Source organism: Sapajus apella, unplaced genomic scaffold (assembly GCF_009761245.1).
Source record: "Sapajus apella isolate SASKATOON/1434 unplaced genomic scaffold, GSC_monkey_1.0 scaffold110, whole genome shotgun sequence".
Taxonomy (NCBI): domain Eukaryota; kingdom Metazoa; phylum Chordata; class Mammalia; order Primates; family Cebidae; genus Sapajus; species Sapajus apella.
The window spans coordinates 4,448,111-4,470,319 of NW_022437050.1; the positions used below are offsets into that span (position 1 = coordinate 4,448,111).

General features: G+C 45.6%; 1 protein-coding gene across 3 annotated transcripts in view; it reads left to right on the forward strand.

The window, feature by feature from the left end:
* The window catches only part of SDK1 (sidekick cell adhesion molecule 1), a 978,776-nt gene that overhangs the window by 664,172 nt on the left and 292,395 nt on the right, over positions 1–22,209 (forward strand). For all 3 annotated transcript variants that reach the window (XM_032259651.1, XM_032259652.1, XM_032259653.1), the window contains 2 exons: positions 14,337–14,448; positions 15,138–15,328. In XM_032259651.1, coding sequence (XP_032115542.1) covers positions 14,337–14,448; positions 15,138–15,328 — 303 coding nt within the window. The remainder of the gene's footprint in view (positions 1–14,336; positions 14,449–15,137; positions 15,329–22,209) is intronic.

Genomic DNA, 22,209 nt, shown 5'->3' on the forward strand with positions numbered 1-22,209 from the left:
TATTTATAACACTAAAAGCACAGGCAACAAAAGAAAAAATCAAAATTAAAAACTCTTCTGCAGACCAGGCACAGTGGCTCACACATGTAATCCCAGGACTTTGGGAGGCTAAGGCAGGCAGATCACAAGGTCAAGAGATCAAGACCATGCTGGCCAACATGATGAAACCCTGTCTCTACTAAAAATACAGAAATTACCTGGGCCTGGTGGCAGGCACCTGTAATCCCAGCTACTTGGGAGGCTTAGGCAGGAGAATCACATGAAACCAGGAGGTGGAGGTTGCAGTGAGCTGAGACGATGCCCCTGAGCTCCAGCCTGGCAACAGAGTGAGATGCTATCTCAAAAAAATAAAAATATAAAAGTCTTCTGCATCAAAGGACACTGTCAACAGAGTGAAAAGGCAACCCATGAAATGGGAGGAAATATTTGCAAATTGCATATATAATAAGGAATTAAAATCCAGACTATACCAAGAATTCCCACAACTCAAAAACAAAAAAATAAGCTGATTTATAAATGGGCAAAGAACTGGAATAGACATTTCTCCAAATAAGAGATGCAAATGACCGGTAAGCACATGAAAAAATACTCAACATCACTAAGCATGAGGGAAATGCAAATTAAAACCACAATGAAAGACCACCCCACTTTCGTTAGGATGGCTGTAATTAAAAACAGAAAGCAAAACAAACACAGAATAACAAGTGTTGGCAAGGATGTGGAAAAACCAGAACCCTTATGCACTGCTGGAGCAATGTATAACAAAGCAGACTTTGGAAAACAGCATGGTGGTTCCTCCAAAAATTAAACATCAGATTACCACATGGTCTAGCAATTCCACTTCTGGATATATACCCAAAAGAGCTGAAAGCAGAGACTTGAATAGATGTTTGTACGCCTGTTTATGGCAGCACTATTCATGCTAATTAAAAGGTGAGAGCAACCCAAGTGTTCATTGACACATCAGGGGATAAACTCAACGGAGCCCCTCCACACAGTGGAATGCTATTCATCCTTGAAAGGGAAGGGAATTCTGACACAGGCTGCAGCAGTGAACCTTGAGGACATTATGGTAAGTGAATTAAGGCAGCCACCAAAAGACAAGTACAGTATGATTCCACTTACATGAGGTATCCAGAATCAAGTTCATAGAGACAGAAAGTAGGATGGTGGGTGCCAGAGGCTGGGGAGGAGGAAGTGGGGCGTGAGTGTTTAATGGGGCACAGAGTTTCAGTTTGGGAAGATAAAAACGTTTTGGAGATACATGGTGGTGATGGCTGCACCACAGCTTGAGTGTGCTTAACACCAGTGAACTGTTCACTTAGAAATGATTAAGGTGGTATTTTATGTTTTGTGTATTTAACCCCAATGAGGGAAAAAAAAAAAAGTATACCAAAAGTACAAAGAGGAAAGGCCACTTTAATCAAGGGTCCTGGGAAGTCTGCATAGAGGAGGCGCTGTGTCCTCTGGGCCTTGCTGGATGGGTGGGATTTCAGGAGGTAGCAGTAGGGGTGGGGACGAGGTAGGAATGGCAAGAGCTGTTATAGGTGGGGACACTCAGATCAGAGAGGGCAGAGGGGATGTTTCAGAGAATGCCACATGGTCAGGTGCAGCCGAAGCTCAGGAATGTTGGAGATGCTGTGAAACAGAAGCCCTGGCTGCCTGGCTGTGGTCATAGTGTGCCTGGTCTTCAGGGACATGTCAAGGAAGCTGCCCACACAATGGCTTGTGCCTCAAAAGCACGGCAGTTCTCAAGAAGATTGCACTGTGATCTGAAGAGGCGCCCTCTCAGGTGTTTGACATTTGGCCATGCAGAGGTCTACGCTGGGAGGAGAGTCTTGTCCCAAGGACTCACTCTGTTCACTCAACAGATACTTACAAGGCCCCTCTTACATGTCAGGCACTGTGCTAGGCCCTGGGAATATGGGCAGATCCTGCATTCCAGTGGGGAGAGACAGACATGAACAAAACAAGCACAGCAAGTCATCCTTCAGATGGAGCTGAGAACCATGGGGAAGAACAAAGGCCTGCGGCAGAATTACCCGGCCTGCAGAGGCAGGATCATCAGGACAGTGAGCTTGTGTCCTCACCGCTCTTAAACATTGGGCTTCAAATGATGGTTTTGTGGATATTAAAAACAAAATCAGAGGTCGGTTTTGATCCCTCCATTCCAAGGTATTAAACACAATGGTGTTCCTTGGACGGATCTAGGAATATTAACCACTCTGCCTAGCAACTTCTCAATGTTTTGTGTCTCTCATTTCAACTTTGAAAAGAGCTTTGTGCCAAGGAGCTCCTGCAGTTTGGGTCAAGGAGGACCAAGGCTTCAAAGGCCCCTGCCTGCGTGTCTTGCAGGTTCCCATTATCCGTGCTAATAGCCTCATATGGGCATCAGTTGCCCCAATGGGCTTGGGCTTCACGCCCGGGTTTGCGTGCTTGGCAGAATCACTCAAGAGCGTATCTTTTTTTTTTCCTTTGAGACGGAGTCTTGTTCTGTCACCCAGACTGGAGTGCAGTCGCGTGATCTCGGCTCACTGCAACCTCCGTCTCACAGGTTCAAGCAATTCACCTACCTCAGCCTCCCGAGTTGCTAGGATCACAGGCAACCCACCACCACGCTCAGCTAATTTTTGTATGTTTAGTTGAGACAGGGTTTCACCATGTTGGCCAGGCTGGTCTTGAACTCCTCACCTTAGGCAATCTACTCACCTCAAACTCCAAAAGTGCTGGGATTACAGGCATAAGCCACTGTACCTGGCCTCCAGGCCATTTCTTATAGCAGCTAAAAGTGCTCTATGACATCCCTGCTAACATTCTCAGCAACTTTAGAATTCCATTCAGAAGTGGACCTAATCTTGAGACAAATATCTTCTTACCCCTTGGTCCACTGAAAAGGCCTACAGTCCCAGTCTTTCTACTGGGGCGGGTTCTTCTACTCGGTGGGATATAATGCATTTGTGTGTTTGGATAAAAAGCAGGTCCTCAGCTGTTGTCTCTTGAGTCAGATATTTGCAACACTCCAGTGTCCAATCATGCAGCTCCTAAATCCACACACCTATTTTATGGTTTATCAATTTGTGCTTTTCCTGAAATAAACAAATCTATGAGCCAACTGCAGCATTGTCTTTTATCACCTGCATTTTTCTCTGCCCAGTAAAAAGCAGAAGATACATTCTTTGTTACCTTCCATTCATTTCCAAATGTGTAAGTTTTCAAATATGTTATAAATGAGAAGAAAAGAAACTGCTGGATTGTTCCTCAAAGTGTCATATTGTTTTATTTATCGTCTCTTGTCAGTAGAAAAGTCCAGAAGCAGTGTATTGAGATAAAAATGAAGGTGCGTGTAAAGATAGAATTGGAAATGGGACATACATGCCGCTGTATTTCCTCCCACTTTCCCTTTCCCTCCTCCTGCTGGGCAGGACATGAGAAGAATCTAGTCAGCTGGGAACAGTTGTCTCCAGGAAATTTTTCAGGATTAGAGCTTTTGGAGTTGGGTTTGTACACTCAGGAGCCTCCCCTGTCCCCACCCGTCTGATTCCTCTCACTGCATGATTGTAATGCCTTTCACATTCGTGATCGCCTTCTGGATGATGAACTATACAGGAGGCAGCTTCCAAAAAAACTAGAAAATGTCCTCCATGCACAACAAAATAACACTCAGGAAGGTATAAACTAGCTTTACCAGTCCAGGGACTGGGTGAGTACAGATTAAGAAAGTGAATTTGGGGAAGGAAAGGGTGGAAAGAATTTTCTATTTAGTGAACATATTGTTTCCTGTTAGGAGAGAAATCACAGTGTATTTCAGTTTTCACTGTAAAGTGCATCTCAAAATTGCCCAGGTTCTGCCACAAGAGATTGGCCTCTTGGTGGGCTGGGAATGACCTGTATCTGCCTACTGGCTGCATGTCTTTCACTTTGAACATTTTAAGAAAAAAATAATAACTTATCTGGGTTCTTGGAGATATACATATATTTGTATGTATATCTCTTTATGAGACTTGTGTGTATAAGTGTCTTTAAAAATATGTATCCCGGGGACAGAGTCACAGCCTGAGCTATCAAGACTCCTGTCCCCCTTGGTGGCAAGAGATCCAACACAGCTGTTGCTCTGAGATGCTTTTGCAGACAGGCAAGCACTTAATTACTTCACCAGGCCATTTTAACAGTGCAGAGAAAGGTGGCAGTCTTCATGTGGTTTCAAAGGCAATTGATAAGCAGAAAAGTTCACCTGATTTTAAGTGAAGTGTCATGAAGCTGTCTTCACCCATCCCTTGAAAGACCACCAGTATACCTTGCCATGCATGAGGAATGTCAAAAGCCAGGAAAGACCAGTTACTATGCTTCTCATTATCAGAAAGCAGGTGGAGGAAGGCTGGAGCCAACCTGGTTGCAGAAACTGACCTATAGAACTGAACAGAATATGGATTCAAGTTGGTTAATGTTCCAAACGTGCTTTGTGGGGCAGTGAAACCCTGCTCAGTGGGGGTCAGGACTTCTGCTTCTCAATAGGTCTGCATTCCTTAGCCACCTACCTACAAGGCAAACTCTAAGATTCATCTTAAAACTCGAGCAGACATAGCCTTGGTTTTATACACGGAAGCTCCTGTTTATTTGGAAAAAACAGTAGCCTCTTTCCTTTTTGTTTTATAGCTTCTTTCTCTTCCTTCACGGCTCTGGCCATCATTCTCACTGTCCTCAGTGGCCTCCCTGAACCTGCTCTTTAAAGGTCAGTGCTGGCTGGGTGCGGTGGCTCACACCTGTAATCCCAGCACTTTGCGAGGCCGAGGCTGGTGGATCACCTGAAGTCAGGAGTTCAAGACCAGCCTGGGCAACATGGTGAAACCGTCTCTACTAAAAAATACAAAACTTAGCCAGGTGTGATGGCAGGCACCTGTAATCCCAGCTGCTTGGGAGGCAGGGGCAGGAGAATCACTTGAACCTGGGAGGCAGAGGTTGCAATGAGCTTAGATCATGCCACTGCACTCCATCCTGGGTGACAAAGCCAGACTCTGTCTCTAAGGTCAGTGCTCCCTGGCTCCTCTGTAGGCTGTCTCCTGTGCTCGCTCCTCACACTCTCATGGAGTGGCCTCTTGGTCTGCTACTTTTAGTCACTGCCCACAAAACCCCTGAAACTGCACACCTGGGTACCCCACAGGTACTTTTTAGGAAGCTCAGGCGGCTTCTGCAGAACATCTCCCCTTCTCCTCCCTCCTGACATGCCAGCATTGCCACTCCCAGCCCCTGTCTGTCTCCTGAACTTCCCCTCTTATAAGCTGCCCGGCCACCCACCCACCAAGCACCTCAAGCCAGAGACCTGGAGAGAAGTGAGGGGCCTTGGACACCTCTGTCCTTCTTACCCATCCCTTTGTCCCCTTCTGTCTGTCATACTCACCTCCGTCTTTCTTCATCCTCTTAGCAACACCTTTGACCCACTGGGCTTCACACCCTGTTCCTGACCCCTGTGGTAGGCTTTGGCTGTGGCTCCCTGACAATGCTCCTTCCCGCTGTAGACAGTGTGCAAGTCTGGATGTGGCTTTCATCCTTGAAGCCCTTCCCTGCCTGCCCATCCCCTGCTGGATCAAGTCAACACTCCTTAGTATGGTGCTCCTGCCTCCTCCGTGGCCTGCTGTGGCCACGCCCATGCCCCAGCTGCCCCTCAACCACCAAGAACTGCTTCCATTTTCCCAAATGGGCCAAATGGGTTCCCTCCCTTTCTCCTATTCCTGAAATGCCTTTCCTTCCATTGTCTGACTGGGGGATACCTACCCATCTTCCCTGCTCAAGCCTCTCCCAATTTCCCCTGGAAGAATTGACCTCAGTGCCGCACCCACCCTCCATGTCCTGCCAGATCCCTTCACTTTGGCTCTCATAGTCCTGCAACAATGCACTTACTCTGTTCATGTGGCTGTCATCCTCCTCCAAACTCGGAACCTCTTTGATGACATGGACATTAGCCAGTTCAACTTTGTATCCCCAGCATCTGCCATAGTGCTCCTGAAATAAGAGGCAATTGTTACTGTTGTAGCCATCCTGTAGTGATCATGATCTGCTGGTGATAACCAGCTGTGGTGTATTTGGACAAGACTCCCTTCTTCTCTCAGCAAGTGCTCATTGTCAGACTGTTGTCATCTAGACGCTTTGCTGGGTACAAAGATAACACATGCGTTTCTCCTTGTTTCACATGGACCAGCCAGCCCACCAACAGGTAATGATTCTGCAGGAAGCAGTGTCAGATGAGCGGGGGTCCCCAAGGCAGTGGTTTGAGAGGGATCCCTTCATCTTCTCTCCAGATAAACAGTTGGCAAAATTTTAAGCATTTTTCAACTATTACCTGAACAACATAATCAATAAATACTATGATAGGATATTGAAAAAATATTTAAAATAAGCAAAAGAACGTATGGCTCAACATGGAGTTTTAAAGATAGAGTCTTTTCTGTGTGCGTGTATTATTTAAAAAATATTGTTTTCTTTTTTGTTTCTACAAATTTAGACCAGTCATTTTTGGAGCAGGAAGATACTGAGTTTTCAAATGGTCCTATAGACCCCCTTACATGCCGGTTTTTTAATAGAATCCTGTTTTTACAAAAACAAAAACCCTATAGATATAGACACACTAAAAAGGAAAACCCTGGAGATTGTTTTTAATCTTAGAATTTATGGCACTTGTACTACAGTTTTTCTCGTAACAAAGCCACTTCTTGTTGGAAACGTCTATTTATGTTGTTCATTTTGCCCATTTTCACTTGGAAGTTATGTGTGAGACTCATGGCTCATGGAAAATATGACTCAGCATCTTTTGGTTGAGGGCAGCTTTGACCTCACTGTTTTCTGGTATGGCTCAAGGAGCAGCCTGGTGGTGTTCGGGGAATGGCCCGTGATCTGTCCTGGTTCAAGCTAGCTGCTGAGAAGGTTTCGAGAGGCATATTGGCCAGGAGCACTCAGCTGTAAATTCAGACTCAGAGGACAGTGGTTTTAATAGAGTAAACCAAAACATGGGATTTTCTGTCTCAGATGTTTAGACTTTTCCTGAAAATAGAAGGCTGTGTTTTTTAATAAGGTGCTGAGATCTTTGTACAAAAGTGTAGGGTAACAACTGTGCTCAGAGCCCCAAGGGCAAGATATGCCCTCTGAGCTGTGACCGGGCTTCCCACCTTCCCACGAGGCTCAAGGTTTAGCCACTGCTTCCTCCTCCTCCTCCTTCTCCTCCTCCTCCTCCCCGCCCCCCGCTTCCTTCTCTCTCTTTCCCTTCCTTCCTCCCTCCCCTCTTCTTTCTCCACCCTTCCTCCCTCCCCTCTTCTTTCTCCTCCCTCCCACCTCCCTCCCCTTCTCTCCCACTTCGGCCTCTTCCCTCTTCCTTTCTTCCCCTTCACTCCTCCTTCCTTTCCTTCCCTCCTCCCTCTTCCTTCCTTCTATTCCTTCCTCTCCCTCCTCCCCTCCTTCCCCCTCCCCTCCCCCTCCTTCTCTCCCTCTTTTCTCCTCTTCCCCCTCCTCCCTCCCCCTTCCCCTCCCCCTCCTCCCCCCATTTTCTCCTCCTCCTCCCTCCTCTCCCCTCCTCCATGGGATCTTGCATTTTCTGTTCTCTCTGCATGGAAGGCTGTGTGTCCAGCTGTCCACGGGACTGCTTTCTTTCCTCACCTCCTTGAGGGCAGGGTCCATTCCCCCACCCCACCCCTGCCTTCTGGTTGTGTTCCTAGCACAGAAGCTTCATGACCTGCTCTTCCTCATTTGCCCGCTCTTCCACCTGGAGCACCTTGCAGGGCTGCCATGGAACGGGATGTTTTGCATTCATCCTACTTTATCTGTAGTAATTCCACAGCTTAGCAGTTCAGGTTAACTTTGAACTTTTATTTTTTTTCTATTTCAGAGACTTGACATTCTTTCAGTGTGCTTTTTAATTAAATGTGACCTCGACAGCTTCTCCTTCCTCAGCCTCTTCAGTGAGTAAAGAGGTTCTTGTGGGGGAAATTGACTAGGATTAGACTCCATTTCCCTCTGCTACGTGTACTTTATTCCTTTAACTACAAAGAGGCGTCATCTGAAGTGTTTGCCTTTCTGCCTCTGAAGCTACCTGGCGCCTGTTGGTTGCTGACTTCTGCAGAAATCCTCTTTTGATTCAGTGTCTTCACCTCCAGCCACCTAAAATCAGCCTGGGAAATGTTTAGTTGAGAACACAACTGTAAAGTCTCAATTAAGAAAATGCTTGGGGGAGAGAGTATTCTAGTTAACTTAATTTTTGCTTAACAGAGCACAACCAGTATTTTTGTTAGGAGGAGGCAGCATTGTGTAAAAGTAAGATTATAAACTTTGGATGAAGACATTCCATGATTTAAAGCCTTTCTCTCACTTGAAACCATGTGACTTAGGGCCTCAATTTTCTCATCTGTAAAAAGGGTATAACAATTGTTATCTTACTGGGTTGTCATTATATTAAATGGGCAACATGTGTAAATCATTTAGCAAGATGTTTCGTGGCTACATGGGAGCTTGGCAAAACAGAATTCCTTTCTCTATTATTTTGTTTTTGTTCTTAGAACTGAGGCCTTATTCATTGGTATATGGCATTTAAAAATGTTTTGTTAATATAGGGTGTTGAAACAAAAAGTAATAGTTGTGGTAGCTCTTTACGTTAGAATATTTATAAATTAATCATTGAGTATTTGTTGAATGTTTATTATAGCTCAGATATTATGCAAATAACTGAAATAAAGAGGTTGTTTCATTTTTTAAAAAATGCTTAGATATTCTTTGCATCTTCTAAAAATTGAATGTGGAAAAACTTTTGGTAGAAAAGCCATCATGACAGGTAAAAAATAGCAGACAGAGCCCATCCATTGACCTCTTCTTGCCTACAAAAGGAGCAAAAACCCACTCAAAAGCAGTAAAACAGGCAGAGACTGAGGTCCACAATGACAAAAAGGAAAAGGCGCCAGTATCAATGAAGCAAGAGGACAAACACCCAGAGAGCAGGTCTCGGAAGGGAGGCATCACAACCACTGGGGCAGAAGGCCTCAGCCTGGGGACACTGGGAGCAGACTTGGTCCTGGAGGAGCTGGCTTTGACAGAGAGCTAAAAACAGGGGAACCATTGGTAGTTTTTATAAAGAACAGCCTACATTGCAATCCCAGCTACTCAGGAGGCTGAGGCAGGAGAATCGCTTGAACATGGGAGGTGGAGGTTGCAGTGAGCCGAGATCGCACCACTGCACTCCAACCTGGGTGACGAAGTGAGACTCCGTCTCAAAAAAAAAGGACAGTCTACTTGTTACCCCTTGAACTGTAAGCAGAATACTTAAGCTAGATTAAAAAGGTAGATGGACAGACAAACATAAGGCTATGGAGAATGAATGGCCCCAGAGAAAAGGCATTCACACTCTGGGATGCAGGGTCCCTTCAGAATAATGGTGATTGTTTCACTTTTTTAAAGTGAAGTTGTCAATTGACATCTCCTGGTTCATTCATATGTATAAAAGGACACAGAGATCATTTTAAGGGAGTCCCTGCTGTGAAAGATATATCAAATTAACAAAAAGGGAGAAAAAAGATCCCAGAGGAACACAAAACAGAACTTCAGAAAGTATTTATACCCTCTGAGACATTTAGAAATGTATTTCACCCATGAAGCAAGAACAGGATGCTATGAAAAATAAACAATCAGAGGGGAAAAAATAGTCTTGGGAGTTACAATATGGTTACTGAAATAAAAATCCAAAAAACCAGTTAGAAGATAAAGTTGAGGCACTCTTTCCAAAATAAGAAAAAGGAAAATATTGGAAAAAAGTAAGAGCATATTGAATCAATCCAGAGTCCTAAAACCCAACTAATAAGAACCCTAGAAAGAGAAACAGAAAGCAGAAGGGAGAAAATTGTGAAGGATCTGATGCTAATGGGTGTGCATTTCTAGAGTGAAAGGGCCTTTGAATTACCTTGCACAATGTATAACCCCTGCTACACTTAGACACATTTTATTTTATTTATTTTTTTCAGACAGGGTCTCACTCTGTGGCCCAGGCCAGAGTGCAGTGGTATAATCAGAGCTCACTGCAGCCTCAGCCTCCTGGGCTCAAGCGATCCTCCCACCTCAGCTTCCCAAGTAGATGGTACCACAAGCACAGACCACCAAACCTGGCTAATAAAAAAATTATTTTTGTAGACATGAGGTTTCACTATGTTGCCCAGGCTGGTCTCGAACTCCTGAATTCAAGCGATTCTTCCACCTCAGCTTCCTGAGCAGGTGGGATTACATGCATGTGCCACCACACCTGCTGATTTTTTTTTTTTAGGTTATAGACAGGGCTTTGCCATGTTGCCTAGGCTGGTCTCAAACTCTTGGGCTCAAGAGAGTGGCTCACCTTGGCCCCCTCGGAATGCTGGGATTACAGATGTGAGCCACTAAGCCTGGCCAAAAATCATTCTTTACTTCGTTCAAGAACTTTGAAAACTTACCTTTCTTAAGTTGCTTAAGGATGCTCAAGCAAAGTGAGAACATATGCCAAGAAGAAGAAGACAGTGAGTCCAGTAAATGATGGATATTACCCAAGAATGCAGCGGAAGACAGTCTCAGAGTGACGAGTCCTCAGTGAACAAGAAAGAGAATGTCTCTGTGTTCAAAGGGAGCTCAGGAGATTGCCTGCACTTGGGTAAAAGAGAACAGTACAAAAGGCTTTAAAGGAAGTGCAGCCGTTTTCCCCACTCTCATGCCAGAGGCATAATCTTCTCCACATAGGCCTTTGTTCCAGTATTTAACTCCATCTTCTAATAATATGTGTCTATTGCTATTTCTTGATTTACCAATTTTGGACATTATCTGTTGACCTGCTGTGATAGATGAGCTTTTTTAGCTCATGCCTCTTCACACATCCTTCTCAAAATATAGTCCAAACAGTATGTTTAGGCCTTTGTAACTCTAAGGCATATATATGAGAATGTGCATGCACACACACACACACACACACACACACACACACACACACACACACACATTTCTTGTGCTACTGGAAACAGTAGCTTTTCGCTCCCTATTGTATAATGGGAAGCCACACTTACCCTCAGCTCTCTTTGGCTCTTCCACTTCATTTTGTCTTCTACAGTTTTATATCATCAAGGTTAAAAATATTTACATTCTGTTTCCTAGGCACAATTACATCTGGCATTTTAGACTACAGATCAATTCTAAAGTTGAAATAAACATATAGTGTGTATGTTATTATGTAAAGATTACTGCACCACTAGACAGTATAGAGAAATTATATTTTTCTTCTACAGATTTTTCCCCCTGGGATTTCTAATTGCCTTTCCTTTAAAAAAGATGTATTTGCATTAGAGTGTGTATGTGTATATATATATATATTTGTAGACATGGGGTTTCACTATGTACATCTTTTAAAAATATCTATATATGTATGTCTACATCTCTATAACTATACATATCCGTGTATTATTTAAATACACACACACACACACACACACACACACACACACATATATGTTACAAAAGTAAATAATTGAAGTAGTAAAAATCCTGTTTGAGAGTATGGCGAAGTGGTGGGAGCTAAAAGCTCATCTGCTGTAGTGGAGAGCCATTAGGTAATGTCTAAAATTGGCTAAAAACAAGACATAGCAATAGATGCATATAATTTAAAGACATAAAGCTAAAAACTAAGATAAGACATTAACAGATTTAGGGGAGATTGTGTTAGGGGGAAGGGGTATGGTTTTGTTTCATTTTAAGCCTCTCTGTACTGTTCTTTTTAATTTATGTGCACATATGAATTTGATTGAAATTTAAAACAACTTTTGTAAAAGGAAGAAAATACACCAGAATCATGTACTATAATGAGCACTATCCTTGCTATTGGGATATCTGGATTCTGGTCACTTAAGTAAAATTCTACTGAAATATTTTTGCACGGTTTCAATAGAAAATGCATAGCTTTGCCATCAGAAGATATACATAACCTTGATCTTGCTGTGGCGGTTTCCATAAGTTAAATTTACCTTGGAGGTGACCTTGCATGTATATTATCATTGCTCTTCTAAGGCTCCATGCGAATCAACACAAAGGATGGCTTCCTCCTCCTGTGGTGGAACTGAAACCCGTGGTGGAGGGGCACATGCAGTATCTGCTGCACTTGGCCCTAAGGGGCTGCAAACTCAGCCTTGAGGTCCACAGCACAGTCCCTTGGGGTCTGCCAGGAGGTGAGGAGGGGACTGGGGAGGAGGGGACTCAGTGGCCCCAGGACCATCCTCCTCAGGCGTCCTCCCCAGCCCTGAGCTGGGGCTTCCTCATCTGCCACAGTGGCTGAGCAGTGATTAATGCCAAATTAGCACCTTGCTCAGGGACCTTTCAGCGTTAGCCACCGCCCTCCTTCACTTCTCATAACTATTTGCAAATATTAGCTTCTACGGTCGTTTCTTCCTCATCAGCAACATTCACAGATGACAGGCAGGCCGTTAGTCTGACTGGCATTCTGTTTATGTCCTTTGCCCCATCATAAGTGTATCTGAAATCTGGCATCTTGTCAGAAATCTCCTAACCAGCCCAAGAATCTCGGCAATTTTACAAAGGGAAGGCATCAGCAGGAAGGTATCTAGAGAAGCTTGGAGGGTTGGCTAAGAGGCCGAGAGTCTGGGGAAGGGACAGGCTGCCTCAGCCCCCCAGGGACCCAGGGGCTGAGTGAGAGTCAACTTCACATCATGCAAGCAACATACAGGTTTTAAAACATTAATTAGTTGGCTCTGTCTGCATCAAGCCTTTGTTTTTCTTTTAGAATTCACATGCACGTTTAATACAAAAATCACATACTGCTTAGGCAGTGCAAGCCAGAGCACAGAGCTGTGGGAAATCGGTGTTGATGAGAAGCCAGCCCTCTCTTTCCCGTTGTTCTCTCTCAGTGGCCCTCATTACACCACCCGCCGGCAGGCTAGAACCTTTCAGTTGCCAGAATCCTTCTCCACTGCTCACAATGGTGGTGGGTCCCTTCAGTGTAAAGCACAGATAAAGCGTTTTGCATTTGCAGTTATTTAAATTTATTTTTATTTCCAGCCTCTTACATCTCCACCCTTTATTGAAATTCCTGTTCTAGAAGTGTTTGATTGGTCATCATTTTCCCTAAATAAACAATAGTAAAGTGTACTGAGGGTAGTTTAATTTTGATGTTAAATGTATTTTGGAGAAAAGTGGCAAAAATGTGTCCTATTTTTTTCTCCCTTGTCACCAGAAGTATGAGCTAAATTATTTATAGTTTGATACTCAAAAAACATAGATTCAGGATATTTACTTTACAGAAAGGAAAAAGGGATTGAAACTACAGCAACAGAACTAAACACTTTGTTAATTGAATATATTGGCTCCAAGGAAGCACATTTGGACACGAGTAAGAATGCCCACTGCTTTCCAATGACACCGTGCCTGACATAGTGCCTGATATGTGAAATATTTGTGGAACTGAACACATTCCAAAATAGCAGGTAGACTAGGTAACTCAGTAAGCAAAGTCTTAAATCAATAAAAGAAAAAGCCAGCAAGCAGTTTGGAAAATGGCAAACAGTTTAAATAAAGCCCCTTAGCCACACAACACACTGAGCAGTGGCATAAGGCGCTGTGGATTCTGCCAGAGGACACTGACTGTGCCTGGACCCCAGCTCCTGTGGTCTGAGAAAGGCCATTGGCAGTGACCCTGCCCTGGGGCTTCTCATGAGGGCTCAGATAGGGCCATGAGATTTGGGTTTCCTGTTAGCGTGGCTTGACAATAGTCTCATTTGTTATGCTCCAGTCATCCTATCTCCTGTCTGCCATTTCACTTTCCGTGGTTTCTGTTACCCTCAGTCAACCATGGTCCAAAAATAGGAGAGTACAGTACAGTAAGATGTTTTGAGAGGCAGGGAAGGACCACATTTGCGTAACTCTCATTACATTATGTTATAATTGTTCTGTTTCATTGTTGTAGTCAGTCTCTTAGTGTGCCTCACTTACGCATGTATGATAGGTATGTACACAGAGCAAAAACTTTTGAACACATTCTCTTCTACTCAGGATGGGCTTATGTTCCAGTAAACTCATTGGAAGTTGAAAATATCGAAAGTCAAAAATGCATTTTTGTAGCCCTGTTGTAAGTCGAGGGGTGGACTAAACGTGTGTGGCTTTTGCACCATTATAGAGTTGAAAAATCCTAAGTGGAACATAATACATCAGGGACATTGTGTATCTGTAGGGATTGGTACTCTCTTCAGTTTTAGGTATCCACCAGGGATCCTGGAACGTATCCCCCTCAAATAAGAGCAGGGCGCCCCTGTACTTAGAATTTTATGGATATTTCTGTTTCCTCTGTACAGGAGATACTGGCACATCTGAAACCATGGCCCCCACCATTGTGGTTCCCCCGGGCAACAGAAGTGTGGTGGCTGGATCCAGTGAGACCACCTTGGAATGCATAGCCAGTGCCAGGTACAAGGGGTATCTCCTGTGAGAATCCTAGTAAATATTACACGACCTGTGATGAGTTAATGACAGAAGGAGACACTGGTGCATGGGGTTCAGCCTTCTAGCGACAGTGGTTTTGTTTGTCCAGATGGGCCATGAACACGCTATATGGGTAGATAAGGAAATGGACATGCTGACGTCTTCCAGACCCCCCACTGCAATAGGGCGGCACTTTCAGTGTAGCTCTGGGTGGTAGTGGGGCTCCTCTGAGACACTCTCTAGGCAAGAGGGAGGAGAGGAGGCAGAGGAAAAAGTTCATTACTCTTTTCCCTGTCCTCATCCAGGGTGTTCTCTGCCTCCTTAGTGGTCACTTCAGAATCAAGTTTGGACCATCCCGCTTCCATGTAGCTGTGTCCCCTCATAGTATTTATTTTAAACATCCTTTTCCTGAGCAAACAGAATCATTAACACTCATGGTCCATTGCTGCTGCAATTAGCTATCCTTGCTCAATAGCCCTTGAGCAGAATACATCATTGATGCGTGCTGGGAAGAAGTAGAGCTATTTCTGGATTGATTTTTCAGTGTCCTTTGTTCAACCTGCCATGCTTCCTGGTAGACTTAGCTTTGTCAAGCCTGGTGCTGAGTACCTGAGACAATGATCACTGCCTACATGGGTCCCAATCATTGTCACAAACGCCTTTCATTCCCACAGACCTGTGGAGGAGCTGAGTGTGACCTGGAAGAGGAATGGAGTGAGAATCACCAGTGGCCTCCACAGCTTTGGAAGACGCCTCACCATCAGCAACCCGACGTCTGCAGACACTGGGCTGTACGTCTGCGAGGCGGCACTACACGGGACTGCTTTTGAACCAGCCAGGGCGAAGGCCTTTCTTTTCATCATAGGTAATGTCCGGGCCACTAAGTGGTGTTGTCAGCTAGTCTTCTTTCCCAAGAATATAAGTCCATTAAATTCAAAGTGTTGATGTTCTGAATATTTTCAAGAAATGTCCTTCTGAATTCTCCAGTCATGAAGCTTGGGAAATAGATCAGTAAAGCCCCTGTCACATAGATCCCTCTCCTATTCTGGCTTTTAGGCCACTAAGCTTTTCTATAACTCTTACTTGGCTATCATGATTGGTGTTCAGAAATTATTCTATTATTGCTGGCCAGTTGTGGTGGCCCTCATGCTTGTAATCCCAGCACTTTGGGAGGCTGAGGTGGGTGAATCACTTGAGGTCAGGAGTTTGAGACAAGCCTGGCAAACATGGTGAAACCCCATCTCTACTTAAAAATACAAAAATTAACCAGGTGTGGTGGCACGCATCTGTAATCCCAGCTACTCGGGAGGCTGAGGGAGGAGAATAACTTGAATCCAGGAGGTGGAGGTTGCAGTGAGCCAAGATCGCAGCATTGCACTCCAGCCTGGGTGACAAAAGCAAAACTCCATCTCAAAACAAAAGAAGAAAGAAATTATTCTATTATTGCTATTATTTTTTTGACCTAGGAAAAAGTTTAAAACTATTGGATAGTACCTTCTGTTAAACTAGAAAAAAAAAAAAAAAAAGGAGAACAGAGATGCTTCCTAAAACTGGGCAACATATTACTCCTGAACCAAAGAGCAGGAGGACATAAAATTAAGTCCATTGGACTTGCCCCGCTCTAAATGCTGGAAAATATTAACGTTTAGAGAGTGTGCATTGTACAGTGGCTAAGGAAATACTAAACTTATTTTCAGTTTATGATAAGATTAAATTGTGAAGCAAGTGCCTTTATTTCTCTCATTTCTCCAGCTACTGTCATGGGTTTATTCTTAAGTGGCTGTGATGACTATCATAGTGGCCTGTCTTCTGCAGTAACAGCCACTGTTGATAAGAGGGAGTTGTAGAGGCCCCCTCTAGGAAGGAGAATCTCCACTTCGTCTCTCCTCTTTGAGAATAAGGGGAATTGAGAACAGGAAAAATCAAATAAGAAAACCCTCAAAGAGCCCCTTAAATAAAAAAATTTGCCGCTTTGCAAAATAAGAAAAAAAAAAGCGTTTATTTTCCTATAAAATTAGCAAGAGTATCAAGGAATACTGCATTAAAGGCAGTTTGCCTTGATCACATTCCTCTAATCATTAGGAAATGGCTCTGTGTCCTAACTGAGACTCTTCTAAATACAGTGCTTTCTCTGAAAGAAGAGAAAGCATCAGCGGAAGCTGGCTTTGTCACTGTGGATTCTACATGAGGGACCTAAGCTGGTATTGCTACCTTTCTCATCTGTGCTTCCGCCATAGATGTAAATATCACATCCCATTCTCTGTAAAGACTTTTTCATCAGGGTTGATCTATAGTTATATGAGCACAGCACATTATAGATTGAACCAAAATTAAAATTTGTGATGTGTAAATCTCTAGTAGACAGACTATACTATGTTCAAACATTTTAAGGTAATTTAAGCAAGAGAAGAAATTTATCTCCCTGTAAAGTAGAATGTTTGTTTCAATCATAATTCCTTTTTAAAATGGTTAAATCTATCATATGAACTTTGGTTTTGCATTTACATCTGAATTCCAGAGCAGATTGTTTTTGTGTTCTCTGGAGTTAGCACCTCTCCGTGTTCTGACTTTTAAAGGTGCAAGAATACACTTCACTTCTTTATGATGTTGATTTAAATCCCCTTTTATTCTTAAGAATTTGCTGTGACAAGTAGGATTTTTGTGGTTGGCGCATACTGCAAAAGCTCTGAAGAGAGTGTCTCTGTCAATTGTGAGGGATTTGGATGAGATTATAACCCCACGCCCTGCGGCCAGAGCATTACCGGTTTCACAGGGCTGTCACTGTGGACCTGTCAAAAGAGCCATCCGTAGGAGCACACAGAGGAAAGATAGAGAAACAATTTGGCTCCTATTACTTGTATTTTATACTGATGAGACTAGACAGGCTAGAAGTACTGTTTGCCCCACCTGCCCAGTCCCCTGCTGTGTTGCTTAATTTCTGTGGCTTAAATAGGGAGCACAGAGGTGGCTTCTATGCACCACCCTGCCATTGGCTGCCATGTCCTGTGGAGCAGTCCCTCTACGCCCTCCCTTCCCGCCTCCCCTCTATACCCTCTGCTCTCCCCTCCTGCTTCCTCTCCATGCCCTCCACCCTGTCCTCCCACTTCCCCTCTATGCCCTCCCCTCCCGCCTCCTTTCTAAACCCTTCCCTTCTGCTTCTCCTCTAAGCTCTCCCCTCCTCTCCCTTCCCACCTCCCCTCTATGTCCTCCCCTCCCCTCCACTCCAGCTTCCACTTCCCTTCTATGCCCTCCCCTCCCTTTCTACCTCTTCTCTACACCCTCCCCTCCTGCATCCCCTCTACTCCAACCTCTCCCGCTTCCCCTCTAAGCCCTCTGCCCTCCCCTCTTGCTTCTCCTCTACACCTTCTGCCCTCTCCTCCTGCCTCTCCTCTACACCCTCTGCTATTCCCTCCTATTCCCCCACAGCGTGCATGCGCACACACACACACACACACAAACACACACACACACACACACTCCACACCACAGCTGTTCCCAGAACACAAGGAGGCTGCAGCCCAGCAGAGTCCCCACCTTTCCGGCCTCCATGTGTGACTTCCAACTGCAGTTGCCCCCCGTCCTCCCTGGCAGCATCCTTGGCTCAGAGCCAGCTTTGCCTTCTGCAGCAGGCGGAAGTGCTAGGGGCTGACACCCCCCAGGCACACCCTCAGGCACATTCTCAACCAGTATCTGAGGGGAGCTGGTGGGTGGATACTCAGGCCCCTTAGCTAGCCCTCCTCTACACTGGCTCCCAGAGTGTCTCTGGGCATGAGGCTGCAGCCGCCCACCTGGGAGCAGCCAGATAACAGGCTTTTTATAGCCAACCCCACACTCTCAGTGGTGTTTCCCTCACCGCCCAAGAAACTGCCAGCAACAAATGTGTCTCAGGGCCTGCTTCTTGGGGAGGCCAACCCAAGTCTGGGTCTGTTCCTGCAGACCCTGTGCACCTGTTCATGCCTGTGCCTAGGAGGAACGTGCTTCTGGCCCCAGTGCCGTCTCCCCTGGTTGGCGAGGGCTGTGTGTCCATGACCCACCTGGTTAGTGAGGGCTGCGCATCCATGGCTCCCCTGGTTTGTGTGGGCTCTGCGTCTATGACTCCCCTCAAGCATCCCCTCTGCTGTGCAGCCCTGGGATGCTTTGCCCTGGGGGAGACTACTGCACTCTCAGCTGGGCCGTTGCAGCCTGGGGGATGTGCCAGGGCATGACGTAAAACTGTGGGCTCTGGGGACACAGTGGGGACAACACAGTGTGACATAAAGCAGTGTGGGCTCTGGAGACACAGCGGTGGCAGCATAGCATGATGTCAAACAGCACAGGCTCTGGGGACACAGCAGGGCCAGTGTAACAAGACATCAAACAGTGCGGGCTCTGGAGAAAGAACTAGGGTCCACTTCTCACTGCACCATTCACCGGCCTGAACGAGTGTTGGCCTCAGTTTCCACATCCATGAAACAAAGGAGATGTAGAGGATGCCAGCTCATATTGTGAAGGTTAAATGCAATCATGTCTGTCACGGAAGCACTGAATGGTGGCTTTATTTGCAGTTGGCATAACTCCTCTATTATCATACACGTCCCATTGTACTAGCTATTTACCAGTAATCAGTTACGTGACATACATTTTTCATGTTTACTGTCTCTGGAATCAAGATGCGTCTCACCACCTATGACACTATCTTTTTTCCTTGGGGTTAAGTAAGACAAGGATGTGTCTGTGAGATACATATTTCCCTCCAACACATGGCTTCCACATTGTCTCTTTATCACACACGAAGCCGGCAGCTCCCACACACGCCCTGTTCCTGCAAGCATGCAGATGCTAGCATGCCAGCTCGGGAACTCGGAGGGCGAGTTTTGCCTGGGATAAACTCTTACCTGGTGGGGCATTTGCTGCCACCCTCTTCAAGTTGTTCATGGAACTCAGTGCGCGTGGCTGCAGGGCTGGCTGCTGGCCAGGGGTCCCGTCAGGTTCCAGAGGCTCCCACATCCCTGGCTCATCTCCAGAGCTGGCAGCTGCAGCCGGGTTCTTGTCACACATGGAAGCTTTCTGCTGTCCCCTATGCCTCCAGATGCAGAAAGTCCTCTCCTTTTAGGGGCTCACATCATTACACTGGGCCCACCCAGCTAATCCAGGCAGTCTCCCTATTTTGAAAGGTTGAATACCTAATCCCACTTGCACAGTCCCTCTTGGCCAAGTAACACAGCATAGTCATAGATTCCAGGGAGGTAAGTGTCGACAACTCTGGGAGCCATTCTGCTCACCGCAGTGGACTAGCGTGCAGTGCAAGCCAGCCAAGGGCACACATGGGACTTGGTGCTCCCAGAGAGGGGTGATCTGGAAGGAACGGGGAGGCAGCACAGAAAACATCTGTGGGTCTCACAGTGATTCCTACACAGGAGCACAGGAGAAGACTTGCAACTCAGAGGCCAAAACCCAGCAGCATCGGGGGTAGGAGAGCAGGACAAATGTGTGCTGTTGGGGGACCATCTCCCCCACAGCTACCTCTATCAGGCCCAAGCCTGCAGTTTGGTACACTGGCATTTTGGAGAATGGGGTCATCTGATAGAGGCCCTTGGTTTGGGGGCAGTCTGGGAGGTATACCCACCTCCCGTCCTAAGACTGGGGAGCTAGAAGCTTGTGCTGACCCCAAAGGCAGCTGCCTTTGGCTCTGGGCCATGTGAAAGGCAAAAAGCCTATGCTGGCCTTTTCCTAACATCCTGACTTCACACAGGGCATGAGAACCTTTCCCTGATGTCTTCATATTGTTTCAAAAGAGGGCGAAGTGTTTGTTTCAATCCCCAGTGTTTTTGGCTGCAGTCAGGGTCAATTTTCTGAAGTCCAGGGTGGGTCCCTGTTGGCAGGGTACCCTTTCTAGAGTTGCTGCTGATTAGCTAAGACATGCCCTCGCCCTCTTGCCCTTTGAAGAGTAAGTGGTTGAGGGTCTATGCACAGAATGACTAATTCAAAACAGATTTTCCCCACTGTTTAACTCGTGGCCCTTTCACAGTCAATAGGCTTAGGGATTTCTCCACGTTTTTTCCTTAGAGCAGACTATGTGTAAAAATGTAGCTGGAAATGGGGAGAAACCCCAAATAATAGGAAGGGTTGGCAGGGAGAGAAGTGGTAACCTCACACAGTGGGGAGGTACCGAGGGGAGCTCTGAGGCTGTGCAGGGCATGGGCAGCTCCACACCTACTCCCTGTGCACAGCTCCCTGGAAGTCTTTCCAGAACAAGGTAAGAACATCCACAGTAAATAGCCAGATGTTTTCCACCCGTGCCTAGCACTGAGCTACTAAAACTGCCCAGGACTTTGACCCCTGCAAGCAGTGGCAGGCTGCCCCCCAGACCTCACCCAGGCCACAGTACAATGGAGAGTGTGGAGTGGGGTAAGTTTTCCCACTAGGTGGCATGCTGTGTGCCAAGCGTAGGTGGTCACTGGCTGGGGTAGAGACTAGCCCGGTCTGGGCCTAGAGGTCCCCAGAGCAATGCATTTGCTTAGCCAAGCCAGCTTCTGGTCACTGTGTGGAATGCCCTTCTCCCTGACCCCAGCGAGGTCTCTTCCTGGTGCTCGAGGGAAGCCTCAGGGCACTGTACCAGGGGACATGGGTAATCAGTACCTTGGGGAAGGTACCCTGGGCCCATAGGCCCTGACCATTTGTGTATATGGATTTGGCACCACCAAAGCACAGGTCATCTTGGGTTAATCTCAAGGGAACCGTGAAGATTGAAAAAAACAGTTCCAAAGGTTACACTGGATGACCTCCTTTCTGTAACATTCTTGAAATGACAACACTACAGAAACAGAGAATGGATTAGTGGTTGCGAGGGCTGGGGGCTTGGGGTGTTTGTGGTCCTGGAAGGCAGCATCCTTGTGCTGATGGACATGTGGACCTACACACATGATAATGTTGCATGGAACGTGCATGTGACTCTTCCACACACATACTTGAGTGCAGGAAACACTGGCAAGAGCTGGATAAACAAGGCTGATTGTATCCGTAGCAGTATCCTGGTCATGATGTTATACTTGCAAATGGTAACATTTGCAAGATGTTACCATTGGGGAAAGCTGGGTAAAGGGTCTATGAGCTCTTTCAGTGTTACTTCTCACAACCACACAGGACTCTACAGTTTTCTAAAAAGAAAATGTTCAACTAAGAAGAGGAAAACTGTAATTAATCATAAGCAGATGTTGATGTTGAACTTATATTTTTTCCTTTTTCCCTCACATCCTTTTGATCGGATCGTGACGGTCGATATTGACTTAGCTTTCCTGATGAATACAGGTCAGGACCCGCACACAAGGGCTCTGACAGCAGGCTGCTACTGCATAGTTAGAATATAAATAATGCTGCCTTCATTATTATTGATTGAGAAAAGGTGACCAAATGGAAGATGTATGCGTTGTGCAATGAAGACTAGCTTGAAAAAGGTAGACGTTAAATGTTTGCAGTATTTCTTCAGGCTTGGTCTATACACATGAAAACCTAGGTAGAGGAATTTGCTTCCTTCTAATGAATTTGCAGTCATCTCAGCCAGGGTGGTTAATTCAGGCAGATTCTTTCTGCCTGAGTGGTCCAGGTAATCGCAGAAGTGAAACCTCACTTTGCCTCCATTCAGAAACCTTCAGCAGTTCCCCTTAATCGTTTCTTTGAAATGCTAAGTTTTCATTTCTCTTCTCCCTCCTTTAGGTCTCACCTTGTTTTAAAGGTACAGTCAATCTAGGAGGGCATGCCAAGCTATAT